General features: G+C 52.9%; 1 protein-coding gene across 1 annotated transcript in view; it reads left to right on the top strand.

Annotated features, from left to right (window-relative positions):
* The window catches only part of Coro2b (coronin 2B), a 64150-nt gene that overhangs the window by 37261 nt on the left and 14523 nt on the right, over positions 1-12366 (top strand). Inside the window, exon 3 of the mRNA XM_042697421.1 lies at positions 10470-10586. Coding sequence (XP_042553355.1) covers positions 10470-10586 — 117 coding nt within the window. The remainder of the gene's footprint in view (positions 1-10469; positions 10587-12366) is intronic.

Genomic DNA, 12366 nt, shown 5'->3' with positions numbered 1-12366 from the left:
ACTCAGGAGGCTGAGATCTGAGGATCTCGGTTCAAAGCCAGCCCAGGCAGGAGAGACCGTGAGACTCCTATCTCCAATAAACCACCAGAAAACCGGAAGTGGCTCTGTAGCTCAAGTGGTAGAGCGCTCGCCTTGAGCTGAAGAGCTAAGGGACAGCGCCCAGGCCCAGAGTTCAAGCCCCACGGCCGACCAAAAACAAAAACAAATGTTAGCTTTAACACTTGAAACTGTTGTTCAAAGAAAACAAGTTTTTAACTCTTTGTAGGGGGCAGGCATAGACTCGCTTGGCAGTCTACAAAGCCCATGGCTCCATCTTCCTCTTCTTGGTACTACTTTCTCTGTCTGGTAATACTGGGATTTGAACTGAGGGCCTCATGCTTGTTAGGCAGACACTGTTCCCCTTGATCTAGACCCTTGCCCTTTTTTTTCCTTTAGTTATTTGTAGGTAGCATCTTACATTGTGTGTGTGTGTGTGTGTGTGTGTGTGTGTGTGTCTCGGTCGTGGGGCCTGAACTCTGGGCCTGGGCTCTGTCTCTCAGCTCTTCAGCTCAAAGCTAGCGCTCTACCACTTGAGCCACAGCATCACTTCCAGCTTTTACTGCTTATGTGGTGCTGAGGAATCAAACCCAGGACCTCATGCTTGCAAGGCAAGCGCTCTACCACTGAGCCACCTTCCCAGCCCAGCATCTTACATTTTTGTCCAAGACTGTCCTAGACCACAATCCTCCTACCCTACGTGTGACCTCCCTTGTAGATGGGATTATAGATGAGACCCATTGCACCTGGCTCATCAGCCCCTTCATAAAAACAAAAGACAAAAGAACCTGATTGTGTTGAAATTCAATGATCAGGAAATGGGACTGTACTCATGTAAGTGCCTTTTTGGTGCATTAGACAGCGTGGTCACGTGGGGCCCTCACAAGTAATTAACTTCCTGAGCATACACAGTACTTGGAGGATGCCATGGCAGAAGAGGTCTCGAAGCATCCCTCAGCCTGAGGTCTATTGATGAAAAAATGCTGCAGGTTCTGTGAGATCTCACTCAGGGCTGGTGAAAATGTTGCAAATTTCCTCCTGCCTGTAGAGGTCTGAGCACTTAACCCTGAGGGTCCAGACCCCACATTAAGATCACAGGCAGAACCATAGGTAAAAATCAAGCCAAGTGGAGCTACATGGGCTGCAAGCTGGCTGGGAGGGGCTGTGCAGCCGACCTGAGCACCCCCAAACCGGAAATGCACTGTGACTTCAGCCAGTGCTCTCTCCAAGCCTCGCTTTCCCCAGCTGTAAAAGGATCCATAGGCCTCGTCTTGTGGGCGCTGCCATTCTGGGGATCTATGCGCCTCCTCCCCCAAGCACTGAGTCTGCAGGCGCCTTGGACCAGCCAGGGGGTTGAACAGCTGGGACCAGGCTGGCCTGTTCCCCATCTTGAAGGAGCCAAGGAGCCGCCATGCAGGGCACTTTCCAAAGTGACAGCTGGGTGAGCGTGGCTGGGGGCTGGGTTCCCGCCTGCCATCTGTGCCTCCTTCCTGCCTTCACAGGCTGAAGCCCACGGGGGGCGGGGGGGGGGGGGTTGTGGAAGAGGCCCAGACCAAGCAGCAACCTGGGAAGGGGCTGGCCAGTGAGCCAGGAAAAGCCCGCTGTTGGGCGCTTGACTGTCCACTTGCCTTCCCTCCCCCTGATCCTGAAGCCTCTGCGTGGGAAGGAGGTCCGGGTGGCCACTTGGTGGTCATGTGCCCTGGGGAAAGAGGTCCGGGAATCCCAGAAATGCCACCAGAGGTGAGGTGCAGGGTGCCTCAGACACACACTTGTGCCTTCCACAGTGGCCGTGAAGGGGGGGGGCACTTGGAGCATCAGCCACAGAGTTTACCACGGTCCTTCCCCCCTCCCAAAGTAAGAAGCATCCACCCCATCCTAGAAGGAGCAGCCACGCCTCTAAGGGGTAAAACGAGGCCCCAGAAACAGAGGAGAGGCAGAGAGAAATACCAAGGGAGAAAGGTGGGTAGCTACGGAAGCTACAGAAGGCAAGTTTTCATGTCAATATAAAGAGTGATCTGTCAAGCCAGGTAGCGCAGGCCTGAAATCTCAGCCAGTCCAGAGGTGGGAGGTAGGAGGATCATAGTACAAAGCTGCTTGGACAACATTAGCAGGAGACCCTACAAAACAAACTATAAGGACTGGAGGTATGGCTCCAGAAGCAGAGCCTGGAGGGTCTGTGTTCCAAGTACTGGGCGGGGGGGGGTGGGGGGGGGGCGGGAAAAAAGACCAAAACAACTCTGCATGAGTTGGACACTGCTGTGAACCTCAGTTAACTCAGAGTGCTCTGGCAACCCTGTGCCCAAGAGCCCCTGGCTCCTGGTGGCTCAGCTCTGGGAAGTTTGGCTGTGACATTTCCTCCATCTGGAAGTCAGCTGTAACGGACAGGCAGGCACACTGCTGCCCTCTGCTGGTGGAGGTTGGCAGTTCAGCCTCCCTCCGGATGTCAGCTGGTAGGGTTGACACCCCTGCCAGGAAGGTGGGTCTATAATGTGGAGGAGGCCTCCGAGGGACCACCCACCCTCCTGTGAGCAGGTACTGTAGCCTGTCCGCTGGAATTGCACACTGGTGTCTGGCCACCCTGACCAGGCCTATTGCTGATGAGGGCCAAACTCCACAACTCCAGAGAGGCTTATGGGTGGAGAAAGGGAACAGCATGAAGAACACGGACTTTCGGTGAGGTCCGAGGTCAGAGTTAGCTCTGAGGGCTGGGGTGTGGCTTCGTGACAGAGGGCTTGCCTGGCATGAGGACCAGCACAACCTGTGGCACCACAGAATAATACATAACACTAATACTAATAGCAATCTGATAAGTGTCAGGAGTAGTGGTGTATCCCTGTAATCCCTGCACTTGGGAGACTGGGGTTGGAGGATCGGGAGTTTGAGGTCAGATTAGGCTGCATAGTGAGACCCTATCTCAAAAAAATAAACCAAAACAGGGCTGGGAAGGTGGCTTAGTGGTAGAGTGCTTGTCTAGCATGCATGAAGCCCTGGGTTCGATTCCTCAGTACCACGTAAACAGAAAGAGCTGGAAGTGGTGCTGTGGCTCAAGTGATAGAGCGCTAGTCTTGAGCAAAAGAAGCTCAGTGACATTGCCCAGACTCTGAGTTCAGACCCCAGGACTAGCAATAAGCAAACAAACATAAAACACACAGAAAAGAGTTTGGCAGTTTGTACCCTCACCACTTTGTTCTATTACGTGGGGTCTGGCAGTGGTGCAACTTGAGCCAGCAAGCCTTGCTAGTGTTCTATGACTTGAGCCATGCCTAGTTAGAGATGGAGTCTCATGGGCTTTTCTGCTCCAGCAGACTTCAAAGCTCCATCCTCTGGATCTCAGCCTCCTGAGATGTCACAAGTGCCTGGCTTTTACCTTGTTTATTTCTCCTCCACCAAAGTAGGCATGTTCTTTCTCATAAGACTTGCTGTTATTATTGTTGTTGTTATGATGATGATGATGATGAGGAGGAGGAGGAGGAGGAGGAGGAGGAGGAGGATTGCCAGTCATGGGGCTTGAATTCAAAGCCTGAGTGCTGTCCCTGAGCTCTTTTACTCAAGAATAGCGCTCAACCACTTTGAACCACAGCACCACTTCTGGTTTTCTGGTGGTTCATTGGCGATAAGAGTCTCATGGACTTTCCTACCTGGGATGGCTTTGAACCGTGATCCTCAGATCTCAGCCTCCTGAGTCGCTAGGCTTACAGGCGTGAGCCACTGGGGCCTGGCTGAGACCTGCCCTTACTAAAATTCCCGGAGCTCCCTGGGAATAACTGACAACAACCAAGACCGTTTTCCATGTGTTTTCCTCTCTGTTCTTTGCATGTTAAGAGCAGCAAGGTGGGTTACCAAAGGGACGAATCTTCCGTGGTGGAATTTGTTGGAGGGAGAGTCTGGGACCCTTCCTTCTTAAAGGTCAGTGAAGAAGGAGCTGGAGGAAATCCAGGGCCTGCCCTGTGCCTTTTGTGCCGTCACCCCCAGGGGCTGGAAAGGCAGCACTCAGCTCTGTGAGCCACACTTTAATTGGGAAATAGAGCAGAAGGTAATGCGAGGAAGGCGGCCGTGGTGGAAGAGTCCAGTCTAGCGTGAACGGGGGTGTTTGTGCCCCTGCAGCGAGCTCCGGGTGCCCTCGGCGGCGGCGGCTGCCTCTGCTTTGGTGTTAGTCGCTAGGGGAGACTTCACAGTAATGCCAGGGCAGGGAAGAGCCAGTGTTCATGTTCTGTCCTCCCAGGTCAGGACTTGGATCTGCCCTTCCCCCAGACCCTCCTAAGGAGAGAAAGCTTCCAAGGACAAAACTGTGCCTGTCATTTCTGGGATCAGTAAGAAACTGGGGGACTTGGCAGTAAAGTCCTGGGTTCTAGTCTTAGCTCTGCCTTTTCTTTGCTCCGTCATGTTGACCAAGTCCACTATCCTGCTAAGTCTGCCTCAGGTTTAAAATTGAAATAATAATAATATAAACAAATAATGATAACAAGATAATGCCCCCCAGGGATATGACACAAATAACCTAACCCAATAAATATGTCCATAAACCATAAAACCAGGGCCCACCCAGCCCTGTGTGACCTCAGCTCTGAATTCTCCCTGCTGCTCCCTGAGTTTGGGCAAGACATCTATAACAGAGACAAGGAAGTGAGTGCTGGTGGCTCATGCCTGTCATCCTAGCTACTCAGGAGGCTGAGATCCAGAGGACCAGGGTTCAAAGGCAGCTCAGCCAGAGATTCCATCTTGAGATTCCATCTTCAAAATAACCAGCAAAAAGCAGAGCTGAGGTATGGCTTAAGTGTAGAGCACCTCTGAAGTAGAAAGCCAAGTCGCTGAATTCAAAGCCATGTGTGTGTGTGTGTGAGAGAGAGAGAGAGAGAGAAAGAGAGAGAGAGACAGACAGACAGAGACAGAGACAGAGGCACAGACAGACAGACAGACAGAAAGGTGAGGAGGTACTCAGAACATTCTAACACCTAGCAGATGGCCTGTAAATGTTAGCTGCTATACATGTCCAGCTACAGACTCACACAGTTAACCTTCCCCCGGGATTTACAAAGTGCCATGCCCTGTCAAAACTAGAGACCCAGCAGAGGCTCAAGCAAAAACCCTAGCCTTCCCTGGCCACTAGGAAGCACGTTAATGCTGAGAAGAGAAATAAATCAGGGAAGAGGATAGGGTATGGGAGGGTGGAGTGTCAGAACTTTAAATAGGGTGGTGAGGGATCTCATTGGCTCAGTTTCAGTTACATGTTCACCTCATCCACTCAGCTGTGTGTATGTGTAAGAATGTGGAGCAGAGACAGGTCTGGGGAGCTGATTGCCTCAGCTTGAATTAGATGCTTTCTCTGGTCCAATCAGCTGTCTGTCTGTCCGTGTGTGCGCGTGTGCGCATGCGTGCATATGTGCTAAGAGTAGCTCCTGCTTACATTGCTAGGGCAGCTGCGTGTGTGGGTGAGGGGCTGGGGAGCCGGGGGGCCATGGTGGGAGCCTTGACTTTGAGCTGGGCTTCTTTCTACTTCCCTCTCCTTTTTGTCTCCTCCTCCTTCTTCCCATCTTGGCCTTCAGCTCTTGGACGTCATTTCCCTCTGCTGTCAGGACTGTATGGCATAGGCTTTAATGGCCAGCACAGCCAGCCACTGTCCATGAGCCCAATGCTGGATGCCTTTGCATGCAGTCCCTATGGAGCAGGCTGCTAACCTATCACAGAGGCAGGGCAGGAAGCCAGGTCCCTGACACTCTCAGGCTGGTCCCCCATGCTGGCGGCTGCGCCGGTCAGGCAACTTGGGAGCCACCTGGGACTCTGGTTCAGTGGGTGTGGAGGTGGCCTAACAGCTATGTTTTTAACAGAGCCTGTAGGACTGTGATCCCAGGCTTGGTGCCCTGTGATCCTACCTTCTTGTCTCCCCAGGATATCTGTTGGTACCCACACTTCTTTGGCTTTCCTGCACAGCCTCCTTCACTGTAAATGGCTGCATGTAGAGGAGCCCTGTTTGCCCCCAGTCAGCCAAATGCCAGGATGCCAAGGCTCATGGAGCCAACACAAAGCCCATGGATAGCAGGAGTAAGGCTCAGCGGGCCCAGGTGGCTCAAAGAGACACTATGGTAAGGGGGTGCTGAGCCCTGCCTGGCCTGCAATGGCCTCACAGAGCAGGCATTTCCTCCCTGGCAGGAGGCAGCTATTCTGGGAAAGCTGGCTGGTGGAGGAGCTAGTGGAGGAGGAGGTACTGGTGGGTGGGGGAGGAGCTGGAGGATGGAGGAGGAGCTGGTGATGGAGGAGGAGCTGGTGGGGGAGGAGGACCTGATGGGTGGAAGGTAGAAGAGCAGCTGGTGGGTGAAGAAGGATGGGAGGAGGAGGAACTGGAGGGTGGAGGAAGAGCTGGCAGGTGGAGGAGGAAGAGCTGGTGGAGGAGAAGCTGGGGGGAGGAGGAGGAGCTGGGGGAAGGAGCTGATGGGTGAAGAAGGAGGGGAGGGGCGGAGCTGGAGGATGGAGGAGGAGGAGGAGCAGGCAGGAAGAGGAGGAGCTGGCAGATGGAGGAAGGATGCCCTGCTCCACCCCAACCTCTGGGATGTGCTTGGAGAGGAAGGCTCATTGGAGAGCCACTTTCTGAGTCTTTGGGCGGGAAAGAAATGGCTGGTGGCTTGGGGCTGGGAACCTGCCCTCTCTGGGTCAGCCCCTGCCCTCTTGTTTACAACACAGCCCTGCCCGGCCCTGTTCTGTGTGCCTCCCCTTGCTGGTATTTTGCCCCTCCTTTCCTTGGATGGGCACCCAGGCCCCGGTCCTCGCTTGTGGTCGGGTGGGGGCAGAGCCTGACCCCTGGTTCAGTTGGCCCTGGCTCTCCCCAGCTGTGGAAGAAGAGGCTGGGCTGGGCTTCCTTCCCTTCCCAGGCAGAGGTCAAGCCTCCAGGGTTCCCAGGGGGCCAGGCGGCCCCTCCTTCCTTCTCCTTCCCAGTGCACAATGCAGCGGGAGTTCCGGCTTCGGCACTGGGCTCACTGGCCCGGTGGGCTCCCTGTTGGCGGGAGTGTGGGAGGGGCGCGGTACTACAAGCCTGGCCGCGTGACTGTGGTCACCGAGGGAAACTGAGCTTGGCCACGGGCCGCTGCACATGACAGCCACGTTTGTCCTCCCTAGCAGGTTGTGCACAAGTTGAGGGCAAAAGATCACACAATGGGGGTGCTCACCAGAAGCGGGGGGGGGGGGGGACTGAGAAGGCTCAGAGCAGCTATGTAGGGCAGGGAAGGGGGGAGTCGGGGCTGTGGGCTAGTGAGGGGAACCCTCCCCCCCCCCACGCGGGGACACCAGATCTGCAGGAGTTCGCGTTTCCTCCAGGTGTGAGGGGCAGCCTGGCCATTGACGTCCTGGGGCTTTGCAGCTCTGGGGTGGGGGGAGGGGTCTGGTGCAGTGTGGCCCCCCTCTGTGCTTTGTAGCTTAGTCTTGGGCCAGGCAAGCACTGGCTCTAGGACTCAGGTCTGTCACCAGTCAGGCAAGGGGGAAATGTCCCCCATGGCTGCCCACCTGTCCTGTTGGAGAGCCAGGTGGGAGGCCCCTGCCCAGAGGGGGAGGTTGGGGGGGGAGACTGGCGGTGTCAGCAGCAGATTAGGCAGTGGGAAGGTTGCCAGCCCCGCCAGATGGGCGGAGGCAGGGAAGATCAGAGTGTGGCTTTCCTCCTGGCGACTTCACACAAACTCCAGGACTTCCCTGGGCCTCAGTTTCCACCTGCACAGCTCAGGACTCCCCAGGGGTTGTGAAGATTCTGGGGGGTCTGTTGACAAGCTGATTCACTGTCTCCCTCCTTGCTCAGGGCTTGACCTAGTAGGGAGAGCAAGGGGGGCGAGGAAGGGGGTTCCAAGAATTTAAAGGAGTTGACACCCAAGCTGCAGCCTGTCCTGCTGGGAGGTCCTACTTGGGATGTTAGACTTGGTCCCCTGGATTTGCCTGTGTTCTCACTCCCATCTTGAGGGAGCCAGCACAGCAGAGGTGTCTTCAGGTGGCAGGTGACCTAGCTGCCCATCCCTGGGTCTCAGGAGGATGGCATCACGTGATGTCTCCCAACTGCCAGGTCCAAGGGATCCACTGTGAGTTCCACTCCAGCATCTCCGATCTCCATTGTTGCCTTGCTCCTGGCTACTGCCAGGCTTACCGCCCCATCTTTTCCTCAGGGGATCTATGGGTCCTGGGATATCCTGCCCGAGAATGCTGGAATCACTCCGTTCCAGGGTCCCATGTGTCTCATTCCCAGTTATCAGATCAGGGCCTAGGGGTTTGGGAAATGCAGAGGCCAGGGCTATGTTCAAGGTCACCCAGCCAGTGAGCTCAGGACTATGCCTCCTGCTTGGTATGTGTTTTCTGCCGTGCAAAGCTGTTTCTCCAGGTAAGAGGAGGTTTTGCTTCCGTGCACAAAATCAGTTCTGCAGTGATGGGAGAATCTTAGGAAGCAGAAAGCGCAGTGCGGGTTGTTTTGAAACAGGCTCACCTCCCAGAGGTTCTGCGGGTTCAGATAAACCCTGGACAGGGCTCAGAGCCCTTACCCACCAAGCCCCAGCAGGCAGCTTGCGGGTGGAGCTAAACCCTGCAGTCGCCAACCTCGGGCCCCTTGCTCAAACCTTGCTTGCAGTGATGCAATTCCGTTCACTTTCACGGATCTTTTCCCTCAGCTTGGACGCGTTCCACATATTTTAATCACACAGAATAAGCTTCTTTTAGAACATCTGACTTGGGTATTTTCCTTGCATGTTCTTTCATTTTTACATCTAGCATAATTATAGCTGGGTGTCCCTGGTTCACACCTGTAGTCCTAGCGATTCCGGAGACCGAGATCTGAGGATCGCAGTTCAAAGCCAGGAATGTCTGTGAGACTCTCCGTCTATATTTAACAACCAAAAAGCTAGAAGTGGCTCAAGAATTAGCACCCTAGCCTTGAGAAGAAAAAAAGCTTCCAGACAGGGCCTAGGTCCTGAGTTTAAGCCCTAGGACTGGCACACACACACACACACACACACACACACACACACACACACACAAACACACACACACACCCCCCAAACTATAAAGGTGCCAGTTTCGTCAAGTCTGCCGGCACTACAATTGATGTGCTTTGTTGGTGAGCACTGCCTGCAGAGAAGTATTTTTTAAGTATTTCAGAATCCTGAAAACTGATTGCTATATACAAGCCTTTATTAAAACTGTGATCGCAGCTGGGCACCGATGGCTCACACCTGTAATCTTAGCTACTCAGGAGGCTGAGATCTGAGGATCAAGGCTCAAAGCCAGCCTGGGCAGGAAAGTCCGTGAGACTCTTATCTCCAATAAACCACTAGAAAACCGGAAGTGGCACTGTGGCTCAAGTGGTGCAGCGCTCGCCTTGAGCTGAAGAGCGCAGGGACAGTGCCCAAGCCCAGAGTTCAAGCCCCACGATTGACCAAAAACAACAACAACAACAAAAAAAAACTGTGATCACATTAACTTACAATCAAACCAATTGGAGTAGAAACAGAAGCATTAAATAAATATTAAAATATTAAATTTTAAATATTACAAATCCATCACTCGGTACCAGGGTGCCCCTCTGATCTTGAGGCTGTTTTTTTGTCTGTTACTCTCTAAAGTGAAGACACATTGCAGCCTGTAGTGGGCGGGCGCTGTGTGACCTGCAGGTGCTCCTGGGCTCCCTGGTCTGGGGGGCTGGAGAGTTCCTTCTTTATCCTGAAATTTGCACCCATGGGTCTGGTTCCACCTTGAAAACTAGCAAATGCACAAACCCAAGTCTTTCCCCTAGAGACCCCATTGTTAATCATTAAGAAATGAGGAAATAGCAGGTTGGGAGAAGTTTGTTAACTTTCCCAAGGCCACAGGGGGGAAGTGTGATTCCTGCCACCTGGGAGATGGGGCTAGAGAGGGCTGTGTCACAGAAAAGTAGCCAGTGAGCCGGGCACTGGTGGCTCACGCCTGTCATCCTAGCTACTCAGGAGGCTGAGAGCTGAGGATCATGGTTCAAAGCCAGTCCAGGCAAGAAAGTCTGTGAGACTCTTATCTCCAATAAACCACCAGAAAACCGGAAGTGACTCTGTGGCTCAAGTGGTAGAGTACTCACCTTGAGCTGAAGAGCTGAGGGACAGCGCCCAGGCCCAGAGTTCAAGCCCCATGACTGACAAAAAAAGAAAAGAAAAGTAGCTAGTGAGTGTGGATCATGGAGAGGGTGTAAGGAACTTGGGCTCGGGGCCTGTTTCTTTTGGTGTTTGGACAGGACCTCAGCATGATTATGAGGCTGGAAATTCTCAAGGTCCACTGGGGCTTCAGTGGACTGGGTCCAGAAGCAGCCAGGGAATTCTGTGATTTTTTTTTTCCAGGACACAGAAAGAAAGTGAAGCTCCGGGAATCCTACCCCAGCTGATCCTACCCCTGCAGGGCTATTCTAAGGCCACTGTTCAACCCTGTCCCCTGCTTTTTGTCCTCTGCAGACAGGCAGGATCGAGCCCAACTACCCCAAGGTGTGTGGCCACCAGGGTAACGTGCTGGACGTCAAATGGAACCCCTTCATTGACAACATCATCGCCTCCTGCTCCGAGGACACGTCAGTAAGTGTGGACCCACACGCTACTCCTCCCTGTCCTGCTCCAACCTCTTCCTTGCCCTCCCAGCTAACCCAGATGGGGATGATGAGAGGATGGTAGAGAAGTCAGTCCATGCAGCACAGGGCAGACCTTATGTTTCTGGTGTGCGTGGGTTTAGAAGTGTGACAATGTAGGTGAGAACCAAAAACAAAAAAAACCTTCAGGTTGTGATTTGGTCCTGGCTGTGCTCTGCGATGCAGGGCAGAGGGAGGAGGGGAGGGATGCAGAGGGCAGCGAGCTGGCAGCCTCTGGGCTTGGCAGAGTGGCATGGTAAATGCCCCCAGGGGCAGTGTGTCAAAGCTGCTGTGGCTTGGGCACTACTGGCTCTCATGGGTATTCAGGGAGGGGTCACAGGTCAGGGAGACTTCAGTAGATACCAGGTTTCTGGCCAAACTTCCAGCCAAGCTACAAGGTATACCTGTGCTCACTGGCATGGTCTGGGGCAGGCCACATCCTCAGGATTCTGGCACTTGAAGGAACTCAGAGTTTAGGTTCTCTAGTCTTTCTAGGCTGGACAATGAGCTTCTGAAGGCAGAAGCTCTGAATCCAGGCATCTAATCTAGCACATGGCCAAGTGTTGATGGATGGATGGATGGATGGATGGATGGATGGATGGATGGATGGATGGATTGATGATGGATGGATGGATGGATGGATCAGTAGATATATAGATGGATTGATGGGTGGATAGATGAGTGGATGGATGAGTAATTGGATGGATGGGTAATTGGATGGATGGGTAATTGGATGGATGGGTAATTGGATGGATGGGTGGATTGATGCATAGATAGGTAGAGGGTAGATTAATGAATAGATGGATAGATGGATGGATGAGTGGATAGATGGATGAACGGATGGATGGATGGATGGATGAGTGGTGGGTAGATGGATGAAGGAATGGATGAATTTATGGACAGATGGATGGGTGGATTGGTGGATGGATGGTTAGAGGGTAGCTTAATAGATGGGTAGATAGGTAGAGGGTAGATTAATGGATGGGTGGATAGTAGATAGATGAATGGTGTGGATGGATGGATGGGTGGATGGATGGGTAGAGGATAGATTAATGGGTAGATGGATGGTGGATAGATGGATGGATGGATGGTTGGGTAGAGGATAGATTAATGGGTAGATGGATGATGGATGGAAGGATGATTATATTGGTGAATGAGAGAGCTGAATGGATGGATGGATGATGATGAGCAGAAGGAAAGATAACTAGATTTGTTGGGAGATGGATTGATGGGCAGTGGAAAGATAAACATGAAAGAATGAATGAATCAATTATTGAAAGAGATTGACAGTAAAGTCTCCATCAGGGAAGGGTGTGGTGGCAAATGCCTGCTATCCCAGGTACTTCGGAAGAAATAGGGGGATTGCAGCTCAAGGCCAATCTGGGAAAAAGTTTCCGTGACTCTTTAAATAAAAAACTAAACCAAGCATGGTGGTTCTTGTCTGTGATCCCCAGCTAGTCAGGTAGGAGGACCGTGATTGAAGAATAGGCACTAGGCAAAAATAATGGAGCTGGGAAGGGGACAGACAAGTAGTGTGGGCTAAAGAGTCCAGTGGTCAGTTCAGGAAAGGACAGGGCTCAACCGGAAAGAAGGGAGGTGAGTCACTACCTACTTTCCTCTCCAGGAGTGCAGCACCATTGTCTCTGTCCTGTTCACGGAGCTGTGGGATGCTGTCACCTGCTTAATTTCAAGTCACCCTTGAAACTAAGGACTCCTGCTCTTATTTGGGC

Source organism: Dipodomys spectabilis, unplaced genomic scaffold, assembly GCF_019054845.1.
Source record: "Dipodomys spectabilis isolate Male_0828 unplaced genomic scaffold, ASM1905484v1 ptg000219l, whole genome shotgun sequence".
In the NCBI taxonomy this organism is placed as follows: Eukaryota; Metazoa; Chordata; class Mammalia; order Rodentia; family Heteromyidae; genus Dipodomys; species Dipodomys spectabilis.
The sequence above is the reverse complement of the archived record's forward strand: the minus strand, read 5'-3'. Positions and strand labels throughout refer to the sequence as shown.